Raw genomic sequence first — 27,725 nt, 5'->3', positions numbered from 1 at the left:
TTTGCCCTACCGTGACCCTTCCTCTCTTCACAAAAACAGAAATTTGAGAGAATATAAAATGAGGGAATATAAATTACAAAATCAGAAATAAAAATTTTTAAGTACTGTAAGTAGCACAACAGCATTTAATCAAGATGAAGAGTCTATTTCATATGAGAAAAGTATTGTTATCTTTAATGCATAATAAATATATAAACCATCGTCCAACATGAGTTCTGTAAACCGGCACAACTCTCTCATCTTCAGCAATGCTGGTCTTCTTCGTGCCAGGCTGCATTTTGATTCCTGTTAATTTGATGTCACAGAAGTCAAATTTTATTTCTACAATCATGTATTTATAAATACCTATGTCAGAAATCTTCAGACTAACTCTTCTAATGATGCAGATGTAGAGAGCTCCACCCAAAATTCCTGTGGGGGACAAGTCTTGCAGAAATGTGCAAGTCTTTTGGAAAACTAAGCCCCAGCTCTGGTGCTGCTCACTCCCATCATCACCAACACAGAGGCAGCTGCAGGCAGCGGTGTGACTCCTGCACAGGACACTGGACCAAAGGAAAGGTTTTACAGATACACTCATTTCACGATGAAAACACAACAGGAAAATACCTGATTTCAGGGTATTCTATCTGTAAACTCTCACTTCTCACCTGTGAGCTTTAGTCACTTCCTGCTGTGGACACCAGTGCTCAAGAGCAGAGTAAAACATGTGGAACATTCTGTTCAGCTCCACTGTATTACACAACTCTTGGTAGGAACTGGAGCCACAGGGGCTCCAGATAATGAAATATCATAGAAGTATCATATAATATCATTCTATCATATCATATAATGAAGTATCATGAAATATTTAAACTAAGCAAGATCCCTGGAAAGTGAACACATCTCCACATCTCTGTATATAGCTGGATGAGCCTGGTTCTTGTGTGATACATGGTCATCAGAGGTTTTCTGCACAATACACTATGTGCAATAATGACTAATAACCCACATGTCTAGATTTAGAAACAGCTGCTTCTAGTACCATCCCTGACACAAACCAGTGGGAAAGTCCTTAAGGCTCAGAGAACATGTGCCTCTCCCCAGCAAACCAAGCCTGAACGTTACCACCAGGCTCACAAGGGCACAGTATAGCAAAGCTATCCCACCAGCTGCAGTACATGTCCTGGCCTGGCTTACAAACCCAAAAATTCAAGTCTCGTTACATTACTCCTGAATAGTTCCATCCAAGGAAGCCGTAAGTACAGCATTATCTGCACCAACCAGTCCAGTAATTAGAACACCAACCCAACAGCTGAACAACATGAGCACAGCTGGGGTTGGGAGCAGCCCTGGACTTGGACCTACCCACAGGAAGTAACAGGGGTCTGTGAGGAGCTCACAAGGCTCTGCTCCTAACCCTGCCTCTCTCTCCGTCTCTTTGCCAAATCCTCCTTAGGTCCAGCCCCACCAAATTCACCAGCACATTCACGTTGGCTGGTGAAACTTCCTCTGTCTAAAAGCATGGATAATGGTGAGGAAAATCCCTCTCTCCTCTGCCCTCTGCATGGGGGAAGTGTTGCCTCCAAAAAAACCTGCTCGGAGGCATGAGAATTTCAATTTAACAAATTAAAGCTTTGCTTTACTCCAAAAGAGACAGACACTGGGGCGAATCTTTTTTGGCAAAGACTCCAAGGGAAACTAACACATTTAAATGCTCAGTAAGATTATTTTGTTAAATTCTGCACATGAACCAACTGGCACTGCTGCACTCTCAGGGTAAACCCCATGCACACTCCCTGTTGCTTTTACTGGAATTATTAGCAGGAACACTGCAGCCATCATTGTGAATCGGATCCTCTCTGCAGATGACTGAAAGCCACATTATTTATGATTCTTGCAAACTATTAAAACTCCTCAGTAAATTCCGGGGAGCAGTGACTCAGTTTGCATTCTTACATACCTGTATTTATAGAAACAATCAAACACACTTTAGCCATGTCTTGCTTCCCTGCACTCAGTGTTCTGCAATGCCTTTATTCTCTAACTAGGCTTTTAACTTTATTCCTCTTCCTGCCCAAATTTACTGTAATAAGGGTTTGGGGTTTTTTTCACTTATGGCTGTTTTACACAGTATTTTCTAGAGCTAGCAGCAATGCCGACATCTTTCTTTTGCTATAAAGAAGTCCTCTCAGAGGCTAAACATTTACTTTTAAGTTAAATTTTAAGATTGTTCAACGGTTTCGATTTATAACTGTTTCTTCCTGAGATGTCAATTAAACATTGAAATCCCTCAGACACTCACCCAGCAGCCTGTTTTATGGATTCTGAGAAATTTATAAAACAACCTGCTTTGTAAATGTGTGGATTTATTTTTGAAACCTTTTTCAGAACAACAATGTAATTTTGGAATGAGTAAAAAAGGAAAAGAAGTCCTGACACAGTGACAATGAGCAACAGAGTTGAGAAGCAGCAGTTTCACTTGCTCCATCTGGAGGCTGATGGAAACTATTCCAACAGTTTTTTCCTGGTATAATCTCCATCTCCTCATAGGGGTTTGCTGGAAGCACTCTGTGCTAAAGCTTTATTGCTGAACCCTTTTAATTACAGCCAAGGGCTAAATCCCTATCACATCACATCACAGTGACTTAGCTTTCACCACTTTCCTGCTCCCATTTCTCCACCCAGGAGCATGTAAACCCCCCGAGGCAGGAATGAGGGATTTAGAAGCAATAAAAACGAATGCACGTTAAGGAAATAATTGACAGCTTTCTCAACAATAAATTATAAAGGAAAAGAAGGTACAAGCCCAATTTTATTCCAATAATGTAGGTCACCTTTAAAAGGATTCCTAGATTTGCTACTGCTGTTTCGGTTTAATTCCGAGGAAACTGATTGAAAGATTAACTCTTCTACAAATATGGCTCAGTCTTTTTCCTCAGACCTGTCTACTTTGCAACTCAAAAGTAATCAAAGAAACATAAAACCAGAAATCAATTAAGTACCTAGAAAAGAAAGAGACATGGAGACAACGATATTAAAAATGAATATAGCCCTAAGTGTTTGTAGGGCAGAACAGCATTTTGGATAAAAGCACTGCAGAATGGCTCATCCTGGTGCTGAGGAGATCAAATGATGGCATTTGTGTGCAGGGGCCTAAGGGCTTGACCCAGTTCCTGGCTCTGCAGCACCTTGTACCTGCTCTGACATCAGAACTCATTTCACCTGAGCTTCTCCCTGCACATCACAAGCTCTGAGAGCAGGAAAATTCCTAAATCCAGAGTGAAGTGAGCAGTCAACATAGCAGAATAAGGAGAGGATTCCTGCCAGGGCTCTTTGCCCAAGAAAAATGTTCCTAATGTCCAGATGTTACTGCTGCTCATCCTTCATGGTACCACTGAGCTCTCACGAGGGTATCCAGGCAGGCTTTATTTTTTCCCAGTAAGCCCACAACAGACATTCCACACAGCATCCAGGGAAACGCCTCACTAGCCACTAGAAGCAACAGAGATTTAATTAACTTTAGTCAGAGATGTGAGCACACCCACAAGCACAACTAAGCTACACCACAAGTTTGGGGGGAAAAACGGGAATTTGACGTTCGTTTGTATGAGTTACTTTTGAGAACAAAAGCCTCCAGAGACAGCAGAGGCAGCGCTTCATCTCCAGCATGATGCCAGACCACAGGCCTCATGCTATGGCTCACGGCCCAAGGCATGCGGCTGCAGGTGGCCCAGACGAGCAGCCAGCCTGGCTCCAGCATCTCTCCTGCCTAAACTCAATCTACCAAGTGTATTCCCAGCACACAGACTGGAAATCCCCAGTCACACAGTGCTCTCTGCACCAAACTCTGTCTTCCCATGGTGCTGGAAATTCACAACAGGGCAGGGGAAACAGAGAACACAAACTGCAAAAAGTGTTTTAATTTTTTTAAAATTTTTTTTGATTAACCAGGCTCCCAGAGGGAGTCATACAGCAAGTACATGTTATTCAGTGAATGCAACTCAGTAAATAAATATCCATCGGCATTTCACTTTTTTCATTTCTTTCAGAGGGACGATACAATCCTGGCCCTGCTGAAGCTGTGCGAATTTCTCAGGAACTTGAAGAGGAACCAGTATATCACCCCAACCCTTTAAACCACCTAAAAATAACGAGGCAGAGGGAACACTAACTTGTAAGTCTCCTTCCCATCAGAACATTTTCTGTCTGTAATATTTACAAAAAGCACCAAACCTGGTTATAACAGAAGAAGATTCCTTATGATTTATTCTCCTGCTTTTCATGTTTTTCATCTCAGTCTGTGCCCAGCCAATCCTCCCTTAAACGCTGCACAGATGTTTGATGCCCAAGATGAAATTCCAAAGTTCTGCGGACGCTAACTCACACTTGGCCAACCAGCAAGCTTTCCCAAGGGCAGGGAATACTCACAGGAATCAAATCCACAATTCCGGCCTCAATTTCAAGTACAATTTCAATGACTTCTGAAAGCAGACAGCACAAATACTGCTCTTCCATTATAAACATAAACATTTAACAGGAGCATAGAATCTCACACTACTGGTTTGGATTGGAAGGCACCTTAAAGACCACCTTGTTTCAGCACCAGCCCCTGCCACGGGCAGGGACACCTTCCACTACCCCAGGTTGCTCCAAGCCCCATCCAACCTGGCCTTGGACACTTCCAGGGATCCAGGGGCAGCCACAGCTTCTCTGGGCAACCTGTGCCAGGGCCTCCCCACCCTCACAGGGAACAATTTCTTCCCAATATTCAATCTAATCCTGCTCTGTCAGTTTGAAGCCAAGTAGGGGAGAAAAAAACCCCAAAGAAACAACCAAACAGCATAGTCTCATGGCCTTTTAAAATACATCTTAAAATAACTAAATACACTTTTTACAAAGCACTGTGCTACAATCCCAAGGCCCAGGCTACTGAGTTTTAACACTGCATTGCAAATTTGTTGACTGCATTCTTTCACTTCAGTGCTGCCAAAAGGCAAGAAAAAAAATCTGGTGACGGTGAATCACCCCAGGTTGAGCCCGCTACTGCAGCTGCCCTTGATTTCAGAGGTTTCTCATTCCCAGGGCCAGGTGCTGTCACTGGTTTTCCCTGAAGTTTTCACTGCACAGAGCTCAGCTCACACCCTCACCTCAGGAACTCACAGCTTCCCATGCCAGCTTTATGGAGATGCAATAAAGACATTAAGAAAAGAGAAACAAAAAGGACACGAGAATTCCACTGACGGTAAAGAAAAAGTACCTTTTGTTTGGTCTCCCACCATGAGAAAGCAGTGGGTACACTGGAAGCAGAAACAGCCCCCAGGCCCAGGAGTTCTCAACAGCAAGGCTGACCACAGCATTAATATGTTTACTAGTTTTTATCTTTTTTTTCCAGAGCCTCTACAGTTAATTTCAAAGAATAATTTCTGAATACAAACAATTAAACAGTTAATCACCTCAGTCATCTGAGAGAAATGGAGTATGAAACTGCTATATATATAAATGTCACATGAATTTTTTTTCTGCTAGACTCTATTCCCAGATTTCAAGTAGGATCACTGATCTGTAATAATCCAGGATTATGGCAAACAACAACGGCTCACACACTTCTCTTCAGAAGGAAAATAACTAACACAAAATCATCCCAAGGCCAAATAATGACTATTCCTCTGAAGAGCAGTGGTACAATGCAGATTGCTTGGCTTCCTGCTTTCCTGTCTCTTGCAAAGGAAGAAAATGACTAAAAATAGTAACAGATCATCAGAAATCATCACATCACATTAGTGATAAATCAAACAGAGCCAGAGATGCACAGAGATGCAGAAATCTCATTATGCAGCCTTAATCTGTGGTGGCTGGCAGTGTGTGCAGTGGGGGCCTAGCAAAGGTAGTGCTGGGGTTCAGTCCAGACCTGAGTGGAGGTGCAGGGCTGTGGGTGAAAGATGTGTTGGGGGAGCCTCTCACTCAAGGCAGCTGTGGTTTCCTTTTAGCGTGGGAAGCAGGGCAAGGGAGGGGATTCTTCCCCCTACTTCGCTCAGGTGAGACCCTACCTGCAGTGCTGCCTCCAGTTCGGGGGTCCTCACCACAAGGATGCGGAGCTGCTGGAGCAAGTCCAGAGGACGCCACAGACATGCTCAGAGGGCTTCCCACTGCCAGAGGGCAGGGTTAGATGAGATATTGGGAAGAAATTGTTCCCTGTGAGGGTGGGGAGGCCCTGGTACAGGCTGCCCAGAGAAGCTGTGGCTGCCCCATTCCTCAAAGTGTCCAAGGCCAAGATGGACAGGGCTTGGAGCAACCTGGGATAGTGGAAGGTGTCCCTGCCCATGGCAGGGGCTGGGGCAAGATGGGCTTTAAGGCCTCCTCCAATCCAAACCATTCCATGATCCCTACAGGCATTTATATGGAGTCATTTATTTAGCAAAGCTGAAGTAGAAGAAATTGAGTTGTATTCTTTACACCGAAGTTACCTTGACTTTATTGCATGAAAACCTTCCCAGCAGAAAGGCAGTACAGACAGATTTAGTGTTTCCCTTGGGAAAACAAAGAGTTCAAAAATATTTAAAGCTGCTCTCCCTTGCTGGTCTCCAGACCTGAAATGGACTCTCAGAAAATAGAAAAACATGGTCGTTAGCCCCCGCCCCCAGTGATAAAAACATACCTGCATTTCCATCAAGCTGTACGTAACATAAATTTTAGAAACGTTTTGGTTCCTTGAGAGCAGTGTCACTTACAAGTAAAAAAGGGCTCCCTGCATTTCACCTGATCATCACTCATCTTGCTCCTCAGTGCCTTTAGGTGACAGACCCATGGGTCTTGGTGTGCCCCAAGCAATGCTACCCTTTCTCCTGGAAGGCACCTGCCTTCAGCAGACCCTGTTGCAAATGATCGCAGTCATGGTACCTGTAGAGTGAACCCCTGATCCTGGTGCCATGAGAAAACACACCTTCAGTAAGAGTAAATTCTGGTAACAGACTCTATCTTCTCCATCTCTGAAGGATCTCAGTTGCAGCAAACAGAAGACACTGTCTCCACTGTAAGTGTTACAGGACAAGGCTCAAAAGGCCAAACTCTCATCCTCAACACTGCACTGGCAAAGAGGCCACAAGCTGAACAGAGCTGCAATTCTGGCATGAAGAACCAGCCTGCAACTAGAGCACACTTTTTAAAACTCACAAGTAACTGATTTACCAACTCAAATTTCATACTTGTTCAAAATCTTACCCTGCACTTCTCACAAAACTCAGCAAATTCCAGCTGTGTTCTCTGATGTTCCCTGCTCTGCTCTGTGTGTTCTCCAGTGTCTCCTGTTCTGCTTACTGTGGTTTCCTCCTTTTGAGTGTATTTGTGCCATCACAGCTGTGGCAACCATGAAAACTCTTACATTTTCATTGCAGAGGTTGGCCTAAAGTTCAAACCATATTCCCAGTATGGCATACATTACATATCAACTCTGGAGGAATTTTGTATTAGAAATGCATGATTACAATAACCTTTTTATATAGAATACTTAAGATCTGTATAACCCTGAATCACATGAAAACATACATACAAGCATTTCATACAGAAAAATAACTACCAGCCTTCCTCAGGTGAGGTCTCTGCTCTCAAATAAAGCTGACAGTGAACATGGCCAATTATTGGCAAAATGGCCAAAACATTATAAAAGAGAACAGAATATAATGTCATTTAAACAGTACTTTTAACCTAGTTTTTAGAATTTATTAGCCCAGAAGGACACACAGTACATAGCTTCAACAACAGGCTACAGAGCTACAAATATATGTGTAAAGAATGCAGAGAATACATAAAAGCAGAAATGGCAAAAATCACTTCGGCATCAATGGAAAGATGCTCTGAGGTACGCCCTGTGTTGGAATCTTTGCTATCCTCAAAGACAAATGCACTCCTGAAAGAACATTCCAATCTCCATGGAAGCATACAACCTTCTACTGAAATAACATTTCCTTTATATCTGCAAAGCTTGGAGATAAAAGATTTCTGTTCCTGCTGCTAACTTCAAGAAGTCAAAATGACATCTTTTATCTGCTAGATATTCAGTAATCATAGATGGGACTTTGAGTGTCTTCTGTGAAATAAATGTCTTTTTTGTTGATGTATGCAAAGATTACCATCTCCTATATTCCCATTCCAAGAGACCCGAGCCTTCTTCCAAAGGAGAATTACTTTTCCCTTATGGTGCTCTCCATGAAGTTGGCTTGGTCTTCCAGCTCAGCCAGGAGATACAGAGGGACCCTCCCATATCCTGGAAACTGCTCCAGCCTCTGCCCCAGACAATGTTCACCCGTCCAGCTGCTCTCATCTCCCGGTGGGACTAATGACAAGGTTAATTAGGACAGAAGATGCAGAAGAAAGGGGTGGACAAAGAAGGGATGAGCTTCCGGCAGAGCAGCTGGCCTTGAGAACAGCCTCAACCTTATTTTCACCAGGATGGCCAACAAGAAGGGAGGTGTGACTGTGAAGTCCTGCATATGACACTAGACCAGGAGGTGTCATCAGCACTAAAGAGAACAAACTATTGCAGGGAAAAACTGGAAGATGCTGCAGACCAAAGCAATGCAGGGCTGAACAGCACTTGAGTGCACAGGCATGCACAAGAGAACCACCAGTTGTGCTGTAAGGAGGAGGGTGGAGAGGAAGGAGCTGGTGACAGAACCATCAGTTAATGGGCCCCATGGTGACGTGCTCTGGGCCAGGCACAACTGCAGCCAAGGAGGGCAGAGAGGAGATGGACATGCAGCCACTCCATGTCATATAGGCCACACCAGACTGTACTAATGAAGGTGAAAGCCCTCACATAAACCTCATTACTAACACTTTGAAAAAGGCTGTGGGACACTGGGACACCCACAGAGAGCATTCACACACTATAAGGCACAGGCAAGTTTTCCCTGGAAAATCACACGTTATTCCTCCTGCTTCTCAGAGAGGATCAGCCCAAGCACCAGATGTGGCTAAGGGTCAGTCAAGAAAAATATGAGGGAATCTGTAAAACAAGACTAGGCTGACCAGGTGACACAAGGTGACACAGAGGCCAGCAAACCTGCCTTCTTTGGCAAGGGAACAGAGTTTGGCTCCAGGACCCTGCAAACAGAGACCAGACAGGACAGGACCAGTTTCCCTTAACAAAATAAAGAAATAAATACTCAATAGGGCAAAAACTCACTAATAGTAAAAGCCAATGACAGCACAAGAACAAACCAGGCAAACCAGGCCATGAATTAAAACCCAAAAAAGAATTCCACTAGAATTTAGAGGAAGGAAAGAGTAGAGGTGGGAGTTTTAACCAAGCTTGATATATTTATGAAACAGATTATGTGACTCGAGTTCCTGCAATACTCAGGGACTGGACATGCTAACTCAGGCAATCCCTTCCAGTGCTACTGTCCTGAATTTTTAAGGAAGAGTGGATGTTTCTGAGAATGCTGGTGGCAAAACAGCTACAGAATTGGGGCAAAAATTACTGTGCAGTAAGAGGTCCCTAGGGCTAAAGTCTGAAGTAGTTAAACCAACACAGTGCCCAGTGGTGTGGCTATACATACTATAGCTACACACATTTTTAATGCTAATAGCACCTTAACATGTGAGTATAAACATACAGTTTATACTATTCAGTATTAACAGGCTGAGTGGCTGCCAGACATCCATCACATCATAACATGCGTGACCTTCTGCTTCACATGCTGCTTCCACAGCAGACTGCTCTATGGAAGCTGGGCAGTTGGACAGATGCATTCCCAGTACAATTACCTGGTAAGTACTAGTTTAAGATGAGTTTCCTTATTTCAAGAGCATAGATGGGAATCTTCTCCCAAATCACAGAGCTCATCATACCCCAAGTGCAGCAACTGTAAGCATCCAATAATCACTGTCCACACTTTGGCCTGGTTGTTTTTAATTTCTTCCTAAATATTTTATATATTTTTTCATGTATGACATTGCATTATTGAAGCCACAGTTTTCTGCCTTCTGCGTAGCTTAGCACAAGCCTCCATTCAGGGAAATAAAAGACACTGATGCACTGGTTTTAAATGCTGAGCAGGGACAGAGCATGGATAACAATAGATAGTGAAACAAATATTAACAGAATAAACATTGTTAAAAGGAAAAAAAACTAAAATTACACAAGCTGGTAGTGTAAACTTGTCTTTCTTTGTGAGGGCAAAATATATTTGTAGGTATTTTTGTTACCTGGAATTATGGTGCAAATTATGTGGTGACTTTAATTGAACTCAAGACTACCCCACACAGCTGAAAGGGCAAGGCACACAACCAGGGAGGTGGGATGAAGGTGGGGCTACTGAAATGTGGGCAGTGAAAGTAAGTGGAATTTACAAAGATGCTGCAGGTGCATTTAATGCTGATACAAAAGGTGGCTGTGATGAAAAACTGTCTTAAACCACAACACTATTCCAAGAGGCATTAAATCATTACTTTACAAGTTTAAAAGTTTGTAACAAAGTAAGCAGAAGATCAAAGACCATGTGCAAATGAGAAGCAGAGCAGCCATGGGCACTTCAGCTGAAGGGGAGTAGGCTGGTGGGATGGCAGGGCCCCAGAACGGGGGACTGGTCTGCCACTGAAGCCACAGTCACCTCAGAAGAAAGGAAGATGACAGACATCACCTGACGGACAACCCCAACTCCAGTACAGGAGCAGTGGGGCAGCCCATGGAGATGGTGGAATCACTGTCCCTGGAGGTGTCCAAGAAACGAATGGACATGGCATTCAGTGCTCTGGTCTGCTTGACGAGGCGGCAATGGGTCAAAGGTTGGACTTGATGATCTTGAAGGTTTCTTCTAACCTAAATGATTTTGTGATGTTGCTACAGCTGCTGAGACACTGCCCTCCCCTCCAAAGCAGAATTCTCCAGTTTTGCTAATAAATAGCAAAATTTACCACAATCAAAACACGTATTTGAGTTCTTTTCCAAAGCTATCATTGACTGGTGAAAGAAAATGGTAAAATACACTGAAATGACACCTCTCTCCATCGTGGGGAAGGGAAGGTACTTTTCCATAACCAAGTTCTTCAAAATGTATGGTACATCACATTGTACAATACTCCCATACATGCTGTTTGCAAATGTGTTGCCAGTGAGCTCTTTCAGTCCTGTCTCAAGCACATCCCAAACCCAAAGAGGGCAAAAAGCTAACATGCTTTTGGGCCATTGAAAGTATCTAACCATTAACAGATTAGTAAATTTTCCTGTTTTCAATTGGTATTTAAAATTATTACGTACAATTATCTTTTGGGAGAAACTCGGCATGTGTCCAACGGGAAAACCTCTCCACAAAACCTTACAGGTGGAAGGGCAGGCAACCCTCTGCTGATGCTTCCCCTCTTGAGGGGGACAGGCAGGTCTGCTCTGGAACTGAGTAAGCAACTTGCATTCATACCACTAAGTGGGATGGACAAGACCCAGGCAGAAAAGGAAAGAGAAATAAGATCGTGAAGCTGTTTTTGCCAAGACTCAGTTGAGCATCATGTCCTGCTTTGAGCAGGTCCCTTCCAACCAGGGTACTCGGAGAGAAGACAGATACCAGCAGCTGTTCATGATCAGAGGACACCATGTCACAATCCAACTCAGGAGCAAAAGGTTCCGTGCTTCCCACTGAAATCTGAACTAAAGCCACCTGTCCTGCCAGGCAAAATACAGCTTCTCTCACCTGGAACAGCCCTCGCTTCCTCCTCAGTGGCATGAAAGGATCCAGCCTGCTACAGCTTGTCAGAGGCACCAAGGCAACCAATGATGATGGGGATGTGGGCCATCTTCATCCTCCCCAGCAGGCAAGAGAAAGAATGAAGGTGGCCAAGTGCCTTTGCTAAATGGAAGATTGCATCACTTTCAGAAAAATAAAGACTGACTGGGGATTTTTCTTGAAACTTCAGTCATCACAATCCCTCTCCAGACCTGATGGGATAAAGGGGGATGGCTTTAAACTGAAGGAGGGCAGGTTTAGGTTAGATATTACAAAGAAATTCTTCCCTGTGAGGGTGGTGAGACCCTGGCACAGGTTGCCCAGAGAAGCTGTGGCTGCCCCATCCCTGGAAGTGTCCAAGGCCAGGGTTTGGACGGGGCTTGCATCACCTCCCTCCAGTGGGAGGTGTCCCTGCCCATGGCACGGGGCGGAACAAGAGGAGCTTAAAGGTCCATTCCAACACAAACCAGTCTGTGATTCTATGATTTAAATCCATCTGCAATAATAGTAAGGCCAAATCCACCCCAGACTTCTTGGCTTTTCTCTTGCAACTCTGCTTCCTAAATCTCCAGCAGTTAACTTCTGCCTTCATATACCTGGGGACATCCCAAAAGTATCACTGACAAATCAACCTGCAGAGCCATGAACAGAAAGGGACCAGCAGCTGCTTCATTGCATCAGAGGAAAGACCAGTTTCCCATCAAAGCTCACTTGGGGATCACAATTTGACTTACGCAAGTAACCCTGTTGAGGAGAAATCTGGCCATCACCTCTGATCATCATTATCAACGGATATTCAGATTATCCTGAACTGCTTTTTAAATAAATAACAGCTCATAGTGCTTGCTCACTATTTTACTTTAAAGGCAATTTTTAGTAACACACTGATATTAATAACTGCCATGAGCCTGAGTGAGGATTTGTACGAAGGATCTGTGTTTGGATACAGATTTTCTCAATCCAAGATTGAGATCCAAGTGAGAATAAAGGTTACCAAATGGCAAGGACTGATAGGCATTACATGTGGAAAGCCTGATTCCTCATAGAGAAGTGATTTAGAAATACACATCATATGGCCAGTCTCTACTGCAAAACAGAATCACAAATTGTCTCTGTTACATTCCTTTAAATTATCAGAACTTGTAAACAGAAGAGTGTCTAAATGCATTTCATCCCACCAGTGTAGAATTCATAGTTTGTTAGAAAAAATTATAGTAACTAATCATGTGTTTCTAGCAAGTGGCTTTCCAACAGCTGATGTCCTACAACATCATCTCTAACAAGCTAGAAACATGTATAGTCTTCACCGAAAAATTTTTTCTGCACACAAACTTTTGATGGGGAGAAGATCAACAAAGACGAAGGACAAGCTGCTTCTGCATCTCTTAGAGCATAACCCCAAAGCATTTGTACTTCAGCTCTCAGTCTGCATTGGGTATCCTCCATCAGACCAGCCAGTGAGAAACCAGCAGCTGGACACACCTCACTCCACGGCTCAAAGCCAGCACTGGCTGATCCCACAAGAGCCGAAGTCCCCAGAACAGCCCAGCACATTCCACATCCTTCAGGAATGCAGCACTGCAGCCAGCCCAGGTTCCACCCGCGCCGTCACCCCACTTCACAGCCAACCATGCTGCATTGTCCTTCTCCTGTGGAGCCACACACAAAGGAGGTGGTCAGAGAAAAGGGCAGACTGCCACAACACTGCAATCATACCAGGAAAGGGAAGAGAGCGGTCCCTGCCCTGGTGTCCTGTGGGCAGGAGGGGGAAGGCAGCGCCTGATCCTGAATAGCAGACAACACTCCTGCTGGCAGAGGCAGCTCTCTACCCTCACTCTGAGCAGAGAAAAGGCATCACTGAATTATCCCCTAACAAATCCCCCAGTCCACTGTTATTTGTATTAACATCAATCCTAGTTGTGCATCAGAAGACACATGATGGGATGGTAAATTTTTAGCTTACAATCCTATTCAGTTTTATTGCTACAGGTTTTGTAAGGAAAGGCGTGCTCAGCATCCCAACATCGCCAACCTTTCACATGGGACACTTGCTGATTGTAGGCCAATGCATTGAGCTGTTGCCAGTTTTAGGAGCTCTCTAAACGAAGACACAGGGTCTAACTCAGAAATGAGACATTGTTTATTCTGTGCAGGTTGCAAGGTGTAGGCTTCCACAAATCAAGCACACTATGGGGTAAAAAGTTACATCTTTTATCCAGTAAAATTTACATGAATAAGACTCTCTAATACACATCCACGCCTACCTAATGCAAATTTATTTGTATGACAATCTTACATAATGCTTGAAACACAAAGTTCTTTTTCTTTATTAAGGCACTTCTATTGCAGGAGTTATCAGACAACATGTTTACAAAAGGTGAGAAAATTCAGCTTGAAGACATCAATCCCTTTCATAGAAGTTATCTGACTACATCAGTTACATTTACAAAAGGTGAGAAGATTCAGCCTGGGGAGAGATAATTCAGCTTGAAGACATCATGAGGAGGCTGTAAGGATGGCTAGTGAGCTTCTTTCACCAGTTCAGAAGGAAGAGCAAACATCAGAATCTTCATCTAAAATAACTAACCTACTTAGATACAAATTTCAAATTCAGGGATCTCCAGAAACATTTTTTGCTGTTGGTTACTTTAATTTTACTATCTTCAGTTGCTGAGTTTTGATCATAATTACAATATTGTGATCAATTCTGAATCGTGGTCAAATGAAATCACTGAAAAAAGGCATAAGAGAAAATTGAGACACACTGATTAACATCCCCAAAATGTGAGGTTTGCCTGACCCAGAAGACACAAAAGGATCACCACAAATGCTCTCACTTGTGTTGCTTTCTACTTCTTAACAACTGAATGGATGTATTTTGGAAAAAAGGAAGAAAGCATCAAAAATATGTAAGTGAACATCTTCCTCGTCAGCAGAAAATTATCTTTACAAGTATCACAGTACTTCTGATGAAAATGAAGAATCTGGTTTCTCCAGGACCAACAGCTTTTGTAAATCGAGACAACTGCAGAAGATTCAAGGTAAATTGGAATGACCCTCCAATAATCACAAAGACTGCTGCTTGTTCCGTGGGTGAAATCTGACAGTGCCTGCAGGCTCCAGGAATGGACCAAGAGGGCCTGAAGGATATGGAGACAGATCTGGTACTCATTGAACCTGCATTTCATGCTTGCCAGTTATTTTCAATTATTATTTGCCTATAGTGCAAAGGATCCAGGTAAAAGCATCTGGTGTCCGATACTCTGCAAAGCTTTCCTCCTTGGATGGTATGAGGTCACCATCAGGCTGCAGAAACTCCCATTAATCAGCTACTCGGAAGATCAGGTTTCAGGGTGGGGAAACAAAACGCCTGCCCAGGCTGCAAGTCATTCCACAGAGAATGCAGATACAAGGCAGGACAAGAGAAAGCACTTACAGTGAACACCAGGGGCGGGAGCCCACAGCTGTCACTTCTGTCATCCTTCCCCCCCCATCTCCCTAAAGAGAAGGAGGGTACAAGGCAGGACAACATTTAAGGTATCCCTTTTCCCTTAACAAGGGGGGGATTTTTACAAGCCTTTGTGCTGTTTGAGATGCAGACAGGAGCCAGCGAGCTCGCCGTATTGCCGTTGGAAAGCTCTTCAGCTACCTGTGAGCCACAGCACCCCTCACAAAGGACCCGTCCTTCCAAAATACTGCCACTGATCTTCAAACAAAACACCAGAGCCCTCTTATTACATAAAAATTACTTACTGGTAAGTGAATGTGCTTGTAAGGTAAATAACAATGCAAACAGCAAGCTATAATGAGGAGTGATGGCCACAGACACACAACACCAGGAGACAGGGACACTCCTTCTTTCAAAGTGGGAAAGGATGACACCCAGGTGTCTTTCAAGTAAGAGTCCTACACTTGGCAATGCCAGCAAAGGGCTTTCACAGTTCACATCCTGCCCCTGGGGAACACAGGGACATGCTGGGGCCACCCAGCTTGGCAGAAAGCTGGGGCTGCTGGTGGGCACCAGGTTAAACATGAGCCAGTGATATGACCTTGAGGCAAATGGTGTCCTGGGCTATAGCCAGCAGGTCGAGAGTGCCATGCCCAGTGCTGGACTCTCCAGCACCAGGGAGACAGGGACAGACTGGAGAGAGCCCAGTGAAGGGCCACAAGGGTGACAAACGGATTGGAGCACCTGGAAAAGAGCAGACTCCGGGGGTCTCATCAATGTACATAAATACCTGAAGGGAAAGTGCAGAAATGAAGGAGCCAGTCTCTCTTCAGTGGTGCCCAGTGACAGAACACGAAGAAATGGACACAAACTGGAACAAAGGAGATTCCCTTTCAACATCAGAAGACCATTTTTCCCTATGAGCACTGGCACAGGTTGCCCAGGGAGGTCTTGTAGTCTCCTACCATCTTGGAGATACTCAAACACTGCTTGGACACGCTTGTGGGCAGCCTGCTCAGGGTGATGCTGCTTGAGCAATGGGTTAGAGCAAATGAGCTCCAAAGGCTCCTTCCAACCTCAACCAGTCTGTGATTCTGTCAGAAGACCCATGGAAAAGCCCAAGCTCACAAGATGACAATGCCAAAGACATTGGGAATGTCACAAGAGGCAGGACACACTGCTTCAAGGCGTTACCGTGCTGCTGAAGCCCACGTCGCACCCCAGGCCAAGTCCAACATCAACACAAGTCCATGAGAACTGCAGCCCAGCAGGCTCTGCCACACAGTTACATGCCGACTCCTTGCTCCAAGAGCCCAGCAGAGGCCCAGGACACTAACATGGCAGCAGCACCTGCCCTCAAACAGCTGCAGCCTGGAAATACACCGACCACCCCAGCAGTCAGTGTATGGGAACAGCCACTGGTACTAAGACAGGTTTTCCCAACCACATTCCAACAGAAGTTGCTCCCAGGTGCTGGACTGGTGCAGCACAGAACACAAGCTACAAAAAGCCTTCAGGAGGGGTCATACCTCCTGATCAGCACTGAGTCCTTACCTCTACACCATACCTATATGCATCTTCAATGACCACCATTTTAAACATTTTAATGAGCATGAACTGATGTTGCAAATCAAACAACATTCTTATTTTGCTTCTAATGCGCTTTGTGTTCTGCAGACAGCCACCACCATTCCCTTGGGATGTGAATTTCCCTAGAAGCAGTTTCCATGCAACAAGAGGTCTGAAGGCACCTCCCATACGGCAGAGGCCCATCTGGCTTTCCTAACTCCAAGAAGCCATACTAACATACCCCAAACATCCCTGTAAAGCTTGTGCATTCACACGTGCACACTCGTCTCGGCATCAGTGCTCAGTGTGATGAACAATCACTGCAGAAATCAAGCATTTAGGGCACACAGTGATGCTTGTCTTCAAGAGAGGAAGAATACAGAATATTAGGAAAGCAGATTGCATAAATCAAAATGTCATTAAGAGTGGACCCAGTAAGGCCTATTTTCCCTGGGGATTTCTGCAGGTGTCCCTAGCCCTTTCCTCATCCCAGCTCTACCCCTACGTGTCCCCTGAGTAGACCCCAGAAAGCAAGAGCATGTGCACGCTGGACCCACCTGCCCCAGACCCACGTGCCAACTGTCCTGCTGCCACCAATCCCTTGCACGCTGCCAGCTCTGTCTGTCCCTTCAACATGCAGGACCTTCACTTGGCCTTTCTCTTTCACTATTCACCAAAAAGACACCTCAAAAAATTTAAGTAACCTTTTTATTTAACAAATATCTCTGAAAGCAGCCACCAGCTTCCTAAGTTACTTGGGGCAGCTCCTAACAGAGCAATCACAACAGCTTCATTTCCTTAAGAGATCAAGCTAAACCAAATACTTAGCCAATAAAAATAAGTAATGTCCTATGCACCAGTCCAAATACTGGGGCCAGAAAAGTGGTAAAGGGACTGGAGCATCTTGCAGAGGAGGAGGAGCCAAGAGAGCTGGGGCTGCTCAGGAAGGCTCTGGGAGATCTGACCAGTGTGCTCAAGTACCTGCTGGGAGGGAGCAAGGATGAGGGGGTCATCAGACTCTGCTCTGGACAAGAGGCAACGGGCACAAGGGAAACCACATGGAATTGCATCTGAACACAAGGATGCACATTTTTCCTGCGAGGGGTCAGACACTGGGACAGGGGGGCCAGAGAGGCTCCATCCATGGAGATGTTCAAACTCTAAGCAGGTCCCGGATAACCTGCTCCAGCTGCCCTTGACTGATTGAGCAAGGGTGTGGCACTCAACCTCAGGAGGTCACAGACACACTAGAGGAGTCTGTGATTCCACAGATCACCACACCACACAAGCAATAATGACCCTACATTCAAACATATGCATCCTATGTTCATATGTACCCTATGAAACGGAAGAAAACAAAACCACCAAAAATCTGGCACAAGCCCATATCTTCAGTAGCTTGGAGGTCACGGAAAACTGCAATATTGTGTACTAAGCTCTGTAATCACAGCAACTGACAGCACTGCCTCATGTCAAGGAACTTCTATTCTAAATCCACTTACCCAGATGCTTCTGCTGCCCTATTTTAGGACAAGTGAAAAACATGGAGTCTCTACAACCCAAGCGTTTAGAAAATAAAGCAGTAATTTGCTTTTGGCAAAGACTGATTTAAAATTAAGACAGTAATATTGAGAAGGAAAACCTTCCTTTATGGCATTTAGTGAAAAGGAAGTTGTTTCCCTGCCCACAGCAGAGGTGCTGGAACTAGACGATCTTTAAAGTCCCTTCCAACCCAAACTATTCCATGTTTCTATGATTCTACAATTGTTGGAAACAACCCTAATTTAACAAACCATACCTGTACAGTCTGTTTGTATACAACTGCTACATAAAGACGAATAGCAAGGTGCAATCGCTCTGCACAGTGGTAATCAGTCAAGACAATGCACATTTTAATGCCAGAAAAATGTCCACCTGCGGTTCCAGTTACTTTGAATTTAATTAATTAATATGAAGTAGCTATTAGTCAGGGTCCTTTGACAGGATACTGCAAGAGAACAGATCGGTTTTTCATTTCCAACCACTCAGTGTCAATTTAATTGTTGTAATTGTCACCCCTACACAGAGAGGAATCAAGACTGAGGTCAAATCCTTTTTCCAGGGGAGGATCTTCCCAGATAGAAGTAAAGATCCCACCCAAGATTTGAGGCACAGCCCAGGAGGCTGATGCTGCTGGAGAGGTGGGATGGACAGTCCCTGGTCACTACAGCACCATTTCAGAGCAGCAGTGCATGTTCTGGGAAGAAAACAGTTTTCTGGTTTTTGATTGTGTACCATTACCTAGTAATTGTCACAGTCATACTGTATGACAATATGACAATGTGACAGTAATTCCCTGTCATACACAGATTTTCACCCCCATAACATGTAATTTACTGCAAAGTAACCAGTGCATGGGAAACAGGTGCATATAAGTAATGTACTTCGTTATATACCAAGGGAAAGAGCATCCATGTATTCCATGTATGACCTTGTAACAGGGGGTTTGTAGAGGCAGAATGCTCATTTATTCTCCTAAGAAACACATTATCTATTCCTTTTTTGATAACAAGTCTCCTTGCAGACACTTTCTTCTCCCACTTACACTGAGCTGTGCGTAAGGATGACAGAGTATCTTCATCATCATCACTGGCACTTTTTAAATCTCACTTTTTTAAAATACCATCGGCAAATGGTATTCTGCCATGGTTCCCAAGTTTCCTTGCAGGAAATGTAACTGCGACCACTACATTTGCTTACAAAAATACCTTCTGTATCTACTAAGCCCAGAACAGAAATCCACCCCAGTCCAAAGATGCAAGATGATTCCAACTGGACTGTTCCAACCCCCATTTGCAGTCCCATTTTTTCCCCATAAATAATGGACTTTTAAAATTACTATTTCTCAGAAGCTGCAAAATGGTGTCTCTACACCACATTAAATAAACCTCATGTACTCAGAATAATTTTTCAACCCGTACAAGCATTAAAAAGAATTTTAGGATCATTTATCAGTCCACTAATATGCAATCAGAACTCCGGACTAAAACTTTTAACTGATTGGCTCTTGCTTTCAGTATGAACAATGGACCACAAGTGTCCTCCCCACTGAGTTACTGAGATTCTCGCACCTGATTATTAATCAACAAGGACACGTCTGTGAAAATCCTGTATTTGCTTCTCCAGTTCAGCAACTATTTCATTAATTACCACTTTTTTTACTTTATTAATTACCCCATATCAGATCAGAACTTGACTCCAAGGAAAGCAACTGAATCTTAAATCTTCTGCTCTTGCTTTGTCTAAAAGACAGAAAAAACCCACTTTTTAAGAAGTTTAAAGAAGATGATGTGGTGGGGATGGACTTTTTTCACCACCAATGCTCTGTCCCAGCTCACAGACTGTCACTCCAAGAGGCTGAACAGCAATCCCTATGGCTTCCCAGCCTTCAAGGCTGAAAGAATGCTCTGTATTTCAGCAGGGACAGGCGCAGATGCAGCAAGATGACAGGGTGCAGATCACCTCCTCTCTGTCTTGTCTACATCCGAGTCCCTGTAACCCGAGAATTCTCCTTCCGCTCCATCAGAGGGGCTGGATTTCTCATGAGCCACTTCCAAACAACCCCCCGCGGCTGGGCAACCCTGCTCCGGCTCTCCCGGGAGCGCATCCACGCTCCAGGAAATGGCAGGTGCTGACTTGGGAACGATTTCATCATGACTCGAGGCATAGTTTTGGCAAAAATAAGTTTCAAAAACAATAAGTTATACTCTAAAGGCAATTCCTTGCTCCAATGAAACAGCCTGCAGCTGACACTGAGTATGCTGGACGGCTGCACAATTACCCATTTTAAAACCTATTTTTTACACCGTAAATTATGCTGACCCCTCCGGACGCTGTTAGCATTGCAAAGTGAATTCCTAATTCCTCAGGAATTCCACAGGATTGCAGCTATTTTGGTTCGGTTTTTTTCCCTCCCGCTGTCACGGGGCAGCTCAGCCGCAGTGGCCCCGGCCCCACGGTGCGGCTGAGGAGCCGGGCCGGGCCGGGCCTGCCGGGTCCGGAGGAGTCCCGGGGGCGGGAGCCCCGCATCCCCGCGGGAGGGATGCGCTTCGTCGGGCCCGGGCCCGCCCCCGCGCTTCGCTTCTAGAAGGTACCGGCGGCCGCTGCCCCGGGGCTCCCGCCGCCCCTCCACGCCTCCCCTCGAGCCGGGCCCACCGCGGGGGCGCGGGCAGCAGGGACCCGCGAGTGGCGGCGATCGGGGCGACGGAGCGGAGGCCTCTGGGAGGAGGCCCCGCCGCAGCCCTGCGCCGCCCCCGCCACCCCCTGGGCCTTCCCGCTCCCCTGCATTGGGGTCCCCGCCCGGCCGCGGCCAAGATGGTCGCGGGGCGGCGGCGCTCACCTCCTCGGCCTGCTTGCGCAGCGCCTTCTCCCGCTCGTACTGCGTGAGCAGCTGCTCGTTGTCCTCCCGCAGCAGCTCCAGCTCCACCTCGTGCTCCTGGTTGTCGGTGAGCACCGAGTCCAGGTTCTCCAGCACCGTCACCACCAGCGGCATCAGCTCCTTCACCACCTCCTCGTCGTAGCAGTGGATCAGCCGCTCGAACTCGCGGTAGATGCTGTTGGCGAGGCCCGAGACCCGCTCCGACATCACCGACCCCGAGCAGTAATCATCGCCCGGGTACCCCCCCACGCCGCCATCGTCCAGCTGGATCTCCAGCATCCTGCCGGCCGACAGCCCTCGGCCCCGCTCCGTTCGACTCCACTCCGCTCCGCTCCGCGCCCCGCTAACGCCGCCGCCGCCGGGCGCTACCCCGCCCCGCCCCGCCGCGTCACGGACCGCGGGCACCGGTCGGGGCGGAGCGCGGCGGCACCGCCCAGAGCCGCTGGATCGGGGGCGCGGGAGACCCGTGCCGAGAGCAGGTCCGGCACCGCAGTGCTTCTTGCACTGGAGACGCGAGCGGCAGCGGTGACGGCGAGACGCCCGCGCAGCACACCGCGCCGGGAGCGAGCTGGCCCGCGGCCGGTCCCGGTCCCGTTGCCCGAGCCCCGCGGCAGACAAAGCGCGGCGCTGCGGCGTCGGCCGCACACCGGGGATCCACGCAAGGCGCGATGGGCGCGCGCGAGGCCCCACGGTGCGGCGTCACGCGCAGGGACACTGAGCAGGAGCCAGCGCGTGCCCGGGTCGCGCCGCATCTCGGATACACACTGGCTCCGAGACCCGCGTTAGAGACCGCACAGCTGCGGTCACTGCATTGCCAACATCAGGCAGCCGTAGTTACTACAGAGGAAGCAGACAAGGACCTGTTCAGCCAGGGATGAACTGACAGCCATAGGACCAAACTGGCCATCTCAAGTCCTAAAAGAGAATCCAGCACAACCACCGAATTTCATCAGTAGATTTCTCACAGCAGCAGCAGCACATACCAAATTACGGGCAGCAGCTCCAAAACCCTCGGCAGCCTCCAGCACCCTCAGCAGGTGTCACAGAAGTCAGAGTCTGCCCACATCCTGGGCTCAGCTGAGTTTGGGCTGTAGAGTTGGAGGAAGACAGCAGGAATAATTCTACTCTGTACTGAGTCCAGCCTGGCAGGAGAGAGAAATAAGGAGTTGATTTGGGAAAAGGCTCCCCCACATCTTCATTTGGCTTAGAGCTCTGAAGAAGAGTGCAATTCCAAAGTCATGACTAGCAATGACCCTAAAAGCTTCATACTGCACAAAGGGAAAGAACTTTAACCCTACCCAGAAAGCCTAATTGCAATGGGAATATCACATCTCACTGATAATTAAGAGTTTTACGTTTTATGACTGTTTTGTTCTATATTACATCATTATAGCTGACGACATGCTCACAGACTATAGATTCATAGCATAGCACCTTTTAGACAGCTGTTTTTATAGCAAAAACCTATTTGTCTCTAAAAAATGGAGAATTGAGAGAGAAGGAATGGAAAGGAACAGAAGCAAATGGAATAGAATAGTACTGAATGAATAGGTGGAGTTCACCTGGAAGGGTCCTACAATAATTGAGGCTGAGGTGTAATTAGTTATGAGATGGATCGCCAGTAGATCATGAGGCATCGGAATGTAACTGCCAGAATTTCAAATGTTTCCACACAGAGCAGGCCCAGCCAAGCACATCAGAGGCACTGAGTGCATAGATATAAGAAACAAATATGAAACAAATGTGAAAAAAACCTGCTGCTCAAAAATGTAAAACCCAACAAGTCACCCATGTTCGGCCTTGATTCACTCTGTCTTGTGTGGGAAGCTTTATAGATCAAGAGTTGTACTGTCATTCACAACAAACATAGGATGGCAACAAACACGAGTGTGCACTTTATTAAATGCATGATTACATTAAAAATGTTATCAATAAAAATGTACAGGTGAACAGAGAGAGAATAAAGGCAGGCAAAGAGAGAGGTAAGACTTATTCACTAATTCCATATTACACTGAACTTCTAATCTCATGTAATCCAGAGAGCACATAAAAACATTTATAAAGTTTTCTTGCATCTTGCCCACATACGTAAGAAACTGAAACAATGGAAGTGACACAAACTAAAGCCTATTGAACTACAGAGCCTGATGAGCTCATGGCATTACCCACTCTTCTGACTGTAATCCCAACAGGTCTAGCAGGCATCCCTGAGGGGTGAGGATATCAGCTGAACTGCATCCTCCTTTCTACAACAGAATCCTGGTTCAGGTCCAGTGACATTGCTAAAGCTCCTGCTGAAAGACAATTTTTATTGCCTTAACTTAAACTGTACATTAAAATACACATTCCTATATTTATAAATTCATAAATAACTTAAAGTCTAGAGGTGAGTCAAGAAATAGCAGGAATGCTAGGTGCTGCCATGTGTGAGAAAGGGTTAAAATACCACTTCCAGATGAAAGTTGGCAAGCAAAATATTTGGTTATTATCTGCAGAGAGAAACAGTGAACTCTACACGATTCAATATGAATCAGGCAGAAGCCATTTTATTGATTAATTACTGTCCCTAATACACAATTCTTTCTTTCCCTACATGTGATTGTGCATAATTATTATTGGTTAAGGCCTATTTTCACACGCTGCTTTATGCTTTATGATTGGCTCGTCTGTGTGTCACATTGTCTGCCGTGTATGTCACAACTGTCCTTCAGTTTGCATTTTCTTATCCTTTTCTTCCTTTGCTTGTTCCTCATTCACATCCTCCCCAATGCTGCTTGTTCCTTTCTCACAACCTTCCCATGGACCTTTTCCCCTGTGTACGTGCTTAAGTCCTTCTGTCTTACGTGCTCTGGTTCTTCTGTTTTATGGCTGGTTCACAATATGTCCATTTTCTAGTAAAAACATAGTTTCCTCACTTATTCTATCCCTTTTGGGGTTTTATTGCATCTAGCATAGAAGTTTTTCTAGGATTCAAATTGTTACTTGCTTAGCACTAACAACATACTGAAAACTGACTGCTATACATATGCAATTGTGTTATGGCTGCAAGGGCCCTTTCTTGAAGAGCTTACCTTTCCAAATAGGCAAAATAAAGACTATGCACAAGGAGTGAGAAATGGATAGAAACATTGAGACTATGCAAAGAAAATCAGGATTATTTTGTATATGGTTATATATTATCTCCAGTTGGGGGGTTTTCCCTTGGACAGTTGGAACTATGCTGTGTGAAAGAGTTAAGTATTTTTAGGTGCATTGGTTTGAAAGACAGGTATCTGCCAAGGAAGGTGGGAACCTCCCTTGGAGTAGAAAACGTGACCCCCTTCCCTCCAAATTATTATAACTCCGAAATTACGGGGCTTTCAGGAAAAGATACGCAAAAAGGAATAGCAGTCCTTTACTAATATATATATATGTTATGTGAGGAATGAGACAACTCTTAGTAAAAATTAAAATAATTTATTGAAAACAGAAAAATTGAAAAATTACAAAAATTAGAAAAATACAAAAATTTGGGATCCTATGGCTCGTGAGTTGGTATGCCCCAGGAGCGCCAGGATTTGAGATCTTCAGGCTGAGACAGCACTGGACCTCTGGTGGAAAAACTTGCAGTGCTAGGCTGACTTTTAGCTAATCCAAAAGTCGAAGAAAAAATTATTAAAGGCTCCTTAATAGGAGTAAGGCTTTAACACCCAGCACTGGCATCCACTACAGCTAATCGGCAGAGGTCTGCATTGCTCTGAGGCTTGTCTCGTTGTTTTATAGTGCCTTTGCTCCGCCCCAGTCCACCCACAGCCCGCCCACAGCCCGCCCACAGCACACCCCTTTGGTCCAAAGTGATTGGTGCTTTCCCTTTGACAGAAATGTTCTGTCTACCAATAGCTCGTCGTTGTCAGGGGGGTAGTAACAGCTGAAGTAAGGGTGGTAACGTGCCCTCATTAAGATTCAGGTTGCCCTGGAGCTTGCCTGCAGAGAATAACGGCTATGGGGCTAAAAATAGCTGTTGGCTGTTAGAAACTGGGGTTCTGGAGTTGATCCTGAGACTAAAGTGCAAAGTAAAACCCTTAAAAAAATAATAAAATACATCTAATACATCCTAAACCACTTATAAAAGTAGATAATGAACATAGGAAAAATGACTCTTATAGTGTACAAGTGGTTTAAAGTTTGAAAAGGGATTTTTAACTGGGGAATTTTTAACTGGGGGATTTTAACTGGGACTGGTGCAAATAAACTGCTTTGAACAAGTGAAAACAGTAATAATAGACCTTGATTTTTGTACCTGGGCTGATGGGTTAACTTTAACATTCAATTTTAAAAGTATTTAACTCAGAATTAACTAATTAAAGCACTTAACATGCAAAGACCAAGCTAATTAGGGATTTCATGTATGACATGTTATATGATATAAATGCAGTTTGTAAAAATTGGCTTTTGTAATAATTGATGGGCTTATTGTTATATGTTTTATTGTTAAAATAAGTTGATGAGTTTATTATTATCTGTTTGTTGTTGAATGAATTAATGGATTGTTGTATTCTTGATATGTAATAGATTTCTGCCCAGAAGGGAGAGAGAGAGTGGGCGGTATGCCTAGATTGGCATAAAGGGATAAACAGGATGCCACCATTGGATGACAATGAGCCAATAAGGACAACTCGAGAAGGCGGAGACAAGGTGGGGTTATGTTACTGACTTGAAGGTGTGCTTCTGGCTATGCCCTGTCCGTGGCTAAGCACCTGGCGCCGTTTTCCTCTGCTTTGTTGGATGATTTTGCATTTGTTCCCTATTGTTCGTTAAACTGTTAAAATTTTAAGTGAGTGAGCTTGTTTCTCACAACTGGGGGAATCATCCAGGATAGGCCTCTTCTCCACGGCCCCGAAAGACTTAGGGCAAGAGGCGTGGCCTGCCAACTTTTTTGACAGCTCAACCGGATTCTTTTGGTGTCATTAGTGATTGCTGGCTAATACCCCGGAAGACAAGAAGGGACCCTACAAAGCACAGGACCGAGGGATAAAAGGTACCGAAGGACTCCCTCAGGTTGGCGGAGTGGCCCACCATCCTAGTCCACTGAGGCCCGTACAAGAAAAGGAGATCGTGAGTACTGTGCGGGGGGGTGGATAGGGGCGAACTGAATGTCGTGTGTGTGAGACGTGGACCAGACAGTCCGGATTCACAAAGTGAGCGCGGAGTCCTTCTAGCCACGGTTCCGTCCCTCCACGAGGAGGTCGGCCGGCGAAGGGACAAAACGAGTGGACAAGAGTGAGTGAGCAACTGGAAAATTCTTCGCGTATGGCTGGGTTGAGGGTTAGATCCAGAGCCGGGAGAGGGAGAAGTGAGGGTTGGGGAGTCAACGGCCGGGAAGGGTGGAACGGAGAGCTTACAGCTGGGAAGGGTAGAAGTGACTCCTCACTGGAAGGTAAACGGAAAGGGACTCTATACCTGAGAGCATCCAGGTGGCCTTAGACTGAAGAGGAGTAGCCAGGAAGGGTAAAAGAGAGGGCCCCAAGAGTGTCTGTTGGCCACAGACTGAGGGGCTGCTGGGAAGGGTGAAATTGAAGGCTCCTAGAAGGTCTGAGATCGACAGGGGAGGAAGCAGTTCTTTGGGACGGTCTGCCAGGGAATCACTACAGATTATGGGGTTTCAAATTAAATAAAGTAAGTTGTTGTCTCTGTGAAGGCGGGAAGTGCCATTTTAAGTTGTTGTTTTCACGAAGGCAGGAAGCGCCATTTCAAGTTGTTGTTTCTGTGAAGGCAGAAGGCGCCATTTTGAGTTGTCATTTTCTTTTTCGTGTGTGAAGGTGAGAAGCGACATTCTGATTTGGCAATTTTAAGTTAGGAATGAGTAAATAAAACCATTGAGAAGAGAGGGGACAGGGAAAGAGCAACTCAGAAAGAAATAAGAAAGTTACCGCAGATATGTCTCCAGATAGTCTGTTGGGATATAAACTGGGCAATTGGAATAATGATCCATCTACAAAAAGAAAGGACAAAGTAAAAATGATCCGACACTGCATGATTGAATGGCCAAAAAGAGAAATAAGGTCAGATCATATATATTGGCCCAGGTATGGATCATCAGAGAGATGGATTTGCCAGGCCTTAAATACTTTCATAAACATGAAGGAACCATATTACCCCAAAGAGAGTGAATATGCTGCTTGTTGGAAGGGAGAGATTAGGAATTGGGGGGTGAAAGTATTTAAGATATCAGAAACTGTTGAAAAAGAACAAGTGGAGAAAAAGAAAGAAAAGACATGGGACCCACTGGATTCGTTGCCTCCTTTATATCCCACTGTCCCAGCAGACCCAGCTGCTCCTGTTGTTCCTATCCCCATAGCATCACCTGCCTCTACCACCTCACCTGTTCCTGTCAGCTCGACTACTTCTACTGCTTCTAGTATTCCTGCTACTACACCCACATCAAACCTCACAGCTGAGCCCTCTGGCTCACCGGTTTCCTGCCCTACTGATGAAGGACCCTATAAAAACACTAGAGGAAAAATGGCTCATAGGCTAGGAGCTAATGTTGGAGATAGAAAAGATCAAGAGGTTGGCCTGTTTCCTTTGTGGGAGGTACCTATGGGAGGAGCCCAAG

At 45.3% G+C, this 27,725-nt stretch overlaps 1 protein-coding gene across 31 annotated transcripts in view; it reads right to left on the bottom strand.

Annotated features, from left to right (window-relative positions):
- MAPK8IP3 (mitogen-activated protein kinase 8 interacting protein 3) overlaps positions 1-21,501 on the bottom strand; it is a 73,363-nt gene extending 51,862 nt beyond the window's left edge. For 17 of the 31 annotated variants that reach the window (XM_032125439.1, XM_032125452.1, XM_032125440.1 and 14 more), the window contains exon 1: positions 21,092-21,501. In XM_032125439.1, the coding sequence (XP_031981330.1) occupies positions 21,092-21,409 (318 nt within the window). In that variant the 5' untranslated portion in view covers positions 21,410-21,501. The remainder of the gene's footprint in view (positions 1-21,091) is intronic. The other 14 variants (XM_032125461.1, XM_032125445.1, XM_032125453.1 and 11 more) reach the window with 2 other exon arrangements.
- Positions 21,502-27,725: the final 6,224 nt, after the last annotated feature.

This window comes from Corvus moneduloides, chromosome 16 (genome assembly GCF_009650955.1).
Source record: "Corvus moneduloides isolate bCorMon1 chromosome 16, bCorMon1.pri, whole genome shotgun sequence".
Taxonomy (NCBI): Eukaryota; Metazoa; Chordata; class Aves; order Passeriformes; family Corvidae; genus Corvus; species Corvus moneduloides.
Note: the sequence above shows the minus strand (reverse complement) of the source record. Positions and strands in the feature narration are given on the sequence as shown.